Source organism: Octopus bimaculoides, chromosome 2 (genome assembly GCF_001194135.2).
Source record: "Octopus bimaculoides isolate UCB-OBI-ISO-001 chromosome 2, ASM119413v2, whole genome shotgun sequence".
Lineage (NCBI taxonomy): Eukaryota > Metazoa > Mollusca > Cephalopoda > Octopoda > Octopodidae > Octopus > Octopus bimaculoides.
Genome location: NC_068982.1, coordinates 121,822,938 through 121,828,178, shown reverse-complemented (window position 1 = coordinate 121,828,178; position 5,241 = coordinate 121,822,938). Strand labels below are relative to the sequence as shown.

At 39.2% G+C, this 5,241-nt stretch overlaps 1 protein-coding gene across 10 annotated transcripts in view; it reads right to left on the bottom strand.

The window, feature by feature from the left end:
- Nucleotides 1-5,241, bottom strand: part of LOC106871814 (rab-like protein 3) — a 41,544-nt gene that overhangs the window by 13,379 nt on the left and 22,924 nt on the right. For 6 of the 10 annotated variants that reach the window (XM_014918537.2, XM_014918475.2, XM_014918528.2 and 3 more), the window contains one exon: nucleotides 3,519-3,560. In XM_014918537.2, the coding sequence (XP_014774023.1) occupies nucleotides 3,519-3,560 (42 nt within the window). Of the gene's footprint in view, nucleotides 1-2,088; nucleotides 2,225-3,518; nucleotides 3,561-5,241 lie in introns of all 10 variants that reach the window. The other 4 variants (XM_014918547.2, XM_014918497.2, XM_014918486.2 and 1 more) reach the window with 2 other exon arrangements.

Genomic DNA, 5,241 nt, shown 5'->3' with positions numbered 1-5,241 from the left:
TATCAAAATAAACAGCACATGACCGTGCAGGTGGGGCCCAGTTAGAATTTTCTTCAGGTCAAGTAGCCCATCCTGCTCAAAAGGTCCCTGAATAAGGGTTGTTTAAGAATGTTGAACAAAACACCCATGTTTCTAAAGGTGAATTGCTCAAACCCCAAGGAATTCCTTTCAACACATGGCTATGATACTCTCTCACTACTTCTGCTCATGATCAGAGATGTACATATCATCAGCCACAAAGGGACATGCTCAACTGGTTATAGTCAAACAAACCGATGCCAACTGACCATTATCGAGTTTTCGAAACATTCTGGCCTTATTTGAACTTCAGGGCATGTGATTTACCTATGTGCCAAAAATCATTAAAATTGGTTGGATGGTATGGGAGGAGTTAGAGTAACCCCAAACACAGACAGACATCATTACACATTTATGTGTGTGTGTGTGTATGTATGTATGTATATATATATATATATATATATATATATATATATCATTGTCATCATTTAACGTCCACTCTCCAAGCTGGTTAGATAGTTTGACTGGAGCTAAGCTGGAAAGCTGTACCAGTTTCCAGTCTGATTTGGCATGGTTTCTATGGCTGGATGCCCTTCCTAACACCAGCAACTCCAGGAGTGTAATAGGTGCTTTTACATGTCACTGGCACAGGTACCATCTACATGACACCGGCAAAACCATGACTTTGATACACGGGTGCCATTTACATGGCACCATCAATGACCAGAACTACAATTCACGGGTGTCATTTACCTGGTACTGTCAACCACCACGACTATGACTAACCATCATTCTTTAACATCAATTTTCCATGCTGGCATAGGTTGGACAGTCTGACCAGACTTGGCAAGCTGGAGAGCTGCACCAGGTTCCAGTATGATTTAGCTTGGTTTCTATGGTGGGATGCCCTTCCTAATGCCAACCACTTTAGAATGTGCTGGGTGCTTTTAATATGGCACCACACAAGTGCACATGTGTGGCCCTGGCATGAATGCTGTTTACATGGTACCAGCACATGACTCGCAGACCGACCTAAAATCAAATGTATTTCAATCATGATTATCCTGTCTTTTTAAATTATTATGCAACAAAGCCAACATTAACCTGGATGGACAATATCTATTTTCATGATTGCAGGGTGTGATTTTAAGTTGATTTGGTTGCTTTTTCTAGCAGGCCAAGCCAACATATAGAGGTTCCTTCGTGTCAATTGCGCATAGGTGTAGTAATATTCGTAGTATAGTAGTAATAGAAGCATTACTGTCATAGCATAATGACCATAAAGCTACAAAAGTGTTAATGAAGCAGGTACTTCTATGATAGTACTACTTATGTAAACCTTCATATACACTGAATACCAAGATGATTATAATAATGATAGGTAGAGAAAAGATAATGATAATGGCTGAAGGTAATCAGTTTGATGTATTCTGGGAGAAAATAAAAGCTGCTGCTCTCACCCTACAAGCAGAGCATCTAAAGGAAATTTTGCAAGGTGGAACATGACAGTTTTAGAGCCCTGGGAATATAGGGAGGTGAGATGGGAATTTAAATATTCGAGGGGGCTGTGAGATTTTTCATTTCTGAGGGAAGAGCCTTCAGATATTCATAGGCTCCCTACTTAGCTCTCTGGCTCCTGGGACTAAAGTACTGGCTGAATTCCACTTGTAGAGGCCCTGCTTACAAGAAGGTGTGTGTGAGATTAGCTTCTTTCTTCATATTGACACTGACCATCACAATAACACTTACATCTGCTGATCAGTGGAAATTCTGAAATTTAGAATAACTCAAATGGAACTCCACACTTACTGATTGATGAAAATCTTGTTACAAAGTTCAAATAATTTTCTGTAGAAAAATGAATAAAACTAAAGAAGAAAAGCCACACCAAAACCATATATTTACCAGTATTTCCTAGAAGTTTCACCTGAAAGACTAGGTAAAGAAGTTAATAGCAGTAAGCAGTGATGTCACATCTGAAACAAGCTAAGTTAGGTTACCTTAGAAAGCAGTGATATCTCACCTGAGACAAGCTAAGTTAGGTTATTGTAGTAAGTAGTGATGTCTTACCTGAGACAAGGTAGATTAAATAATTATAGAAAGAAGTGATGGTCCACTTGAGACAAGCTAAGTTAGGTAATCATAGAAAGTAGTAATGTCTCACCTGAGACTAAGTTCTTCTAATGAAGCCTGATAACATGGCTGCCTATAGAGAAGATGAATAAGGTTACTGGAACATTTGTATGAAATAGTGACAGGTATGTGTGTGTGAGTGAGACAGAGAGAAAGAAAATATACATGTGTGTGAGCTTCAATATGGCCACAGACTCATCATCATTTAGCAACTGTTTTCCATGCTAGCATGGGTTAGATGGTTTGACTGGAACTGGCAAGCCAAATAGCTGCACCAGGCTCCAATTGTCTGTTTTGGTTTGATTTCTACGGCTGGATGCTCTTCTTAATGCCAACCACTCCATAAAGAATACTGGTTGTATTTTATATGTTAACCTCCCTCTGATACTGTTGCAGTTTTTATGTGTCCATAGCTCACACTGGGTACACCTTATGGAGTTTCTACCTACACCTTTTCTGCATATCGAGGAGAGCTATCTCTTTGAAGGGATTTGTGATTTGTCTGTTTTCCTACTTACTAGGATTTTGTTCTTTGCTAAATTAACTCTAAGGCCCTTTGATTCCAGACTTTGCTGCCACACCTGAAATTTCTTCTCTAGTTCTGGTTTGATTCAGCTATAAGAACAAGGTCATCGGCATGGAGAAGCTCCTAAGAGCATCCTGTCAAATTCTTCTGTTACAGCCTAGAGGACTATGATGAACAAGAGTGGGCTAAGAACTGATCCTTGGTGAATTCCTACCTGTACACTGAATTCATTGCTATACTTGTTGCCAGCTTTCACCTTATGACAGCATCCCTGTACATTGCTTGTACAGCTCTTGCTAACCACTCATCTATTATCCCTAGCTTCAGCACTGACCACCAGATGAGGGAGCTCAAGCTCATAAAAGTGATGTGTAAGTATGTGTGAGTGAAGGTGTGTATGTCAATGTGAAACTGTGTGCACAATAAGATATGTATACTCGTACATGTAACTGTGGATGAGAAATATGTGTAACAGTGTGAGAGCTGTGTACCATTACCACATAACATTGTCTACTACCACTGATTATACCATATCACATTATTGCCTTAATGTCCACTACACTATACTATACTACACCTTCAGCTGTTCAGTATCACACAACCAGCCCACCAGCTTACATATACATCATTGTCATTCATGACCACTGTCTCAATGATTAGGCTATGCTTCAACCATTTCTCATAACCCCATGCTCATGTAATACAGAGTCTTATTGCTTAATTGCTTCAGGTTGATGACGGAATATGTCAAATAACACAAAAGATTACTTAGTTGTACTATGAAAACAAAGCAAGCATATCTATGTAGAGAATTCCAATAGACATGAGATCATCTACCTACCTGACCTCCCAGTTCTCGGTTGTAAAACCTGCGCTCAATAACCTGCAATGAAACAGAAATAACATTAACAAATTTTATCTAAAATTAAGACAAGCTGGCTCCCTTAAACATGAACAAATTCATAAACCACATCAAAGTGGCAGTTGACTAAGTGATTTCATTAAATGCCTGTAATAATAAAAAAAAAACACATAGCTGATAAGGTACAGAAGTAGTTGAAGCACATGTTGAAATCATACTGTTTCTCATGGACAGTGGATATAGAAGGTATGTAGAGGCTGGGGAGAAATGAAGTGACTGTGGATGTGTAATATTAAACTATATGAGAGACAGATCATAAATGAGCTAGTTGAGTGGCTAGTCAGTGAAGAGATCAACTAATGTATAGTGTAGAGATGACTGTGCTGGTATGGAAATGTGAACAGTGAATGGGTGAGGATGTATCGTGTACTGTCAGAAGAGGATGCCTAGAAAAAAGAGAAAGTTTAAGAAAGATATATGGAAGATGGAAGGGCATCCAGCCGTAGAAACCATACCAAATCAGACTGGGGTCTGGTGCAGCCTTCCAGCTTGCCAGCCCTGGTCATACCGTCCAACTCATGCCAGCATGGATAATGATGATAATGATGATGGGTAAAAAGTGTCAAGCAATCCTAGAGGAAGGATCCTGTGGAAGAGGAAGATCCAGAAGTTGGTGAAAGCTGAACTGAAGATGGATCACAAGAAGGCCTGCTTCAGATGAGCAAGGGACCCCAAGAAATGGCAAGACACTGATTTTTTTCTAATCTTTAATCAGAAGGGAAGGCAGTGCCTATGATGCTTTTACATGGCTTGCATGAAGGGTGGGAAGCTAGGGAGGAAGATATCCTCAAACTGGAAACCTGGCCTGAATGCTTGCAAAAGAGAGGACTCAGCTAAAGGCATCTAAGGTACCAGGTAATGGTGTGAAGCTAGGTGACAAGCAAAGTCTCCTGTGCATGAGAAGACTCATCCAGCTTATGCATGCATGGAAATTTGATGATGATGATGATGATGATGATAATTAGTCATAGCATCTACATGTCACAGCTAGTTTTATACCAACTCTGCTATACTGCTCCATCACACTAATTACCCCCTCCCCACCCGGCAGCCAAATGCTCCTCCTCCACCATCTATATCTTGGAGTTAGCTTCAGATAGATTTACCTTGATGTTTAACTACATTTAACATTTCCTTTGACTGATACTGCTGCTAATCTCTGTAGCCATCTTTTAACTTTTACTTAGTACTTAGGTAAGTATAAAATATTATCCTAGTCTACAGAGCCTGACACTTAGTATACCTATCCAGTTGCTTTAATAAGTACCCCCTTTATCTACTTATGTTGTAGATACAGCTTCAAACCTTGTTACTACAGAGTACCAATGTAACAGCCCTCCTATTTATATAACCATATTTTCTAAGAGCTCACATTTAAATGCAAATACACAACAAATACAAACCCCCATCCACACACATAGGATGGTAATAATAATTCTAAATAATGGAAACTAACTGTAAAACCATTCCAAAAACAGAGAAGCCATCAAAGGGACAATAGTAACTGATGTAGAGTAGAGAAGAAAGTTTAGCTGAACAGAAAAACAGCCTATCCAGTGCTGTTGGTATACTAAAATGCATTTACTTCACTCTGTAAAGTAATTGGACATAAAATTCTTGTACAAAAAAAAAAAAAAAAAAA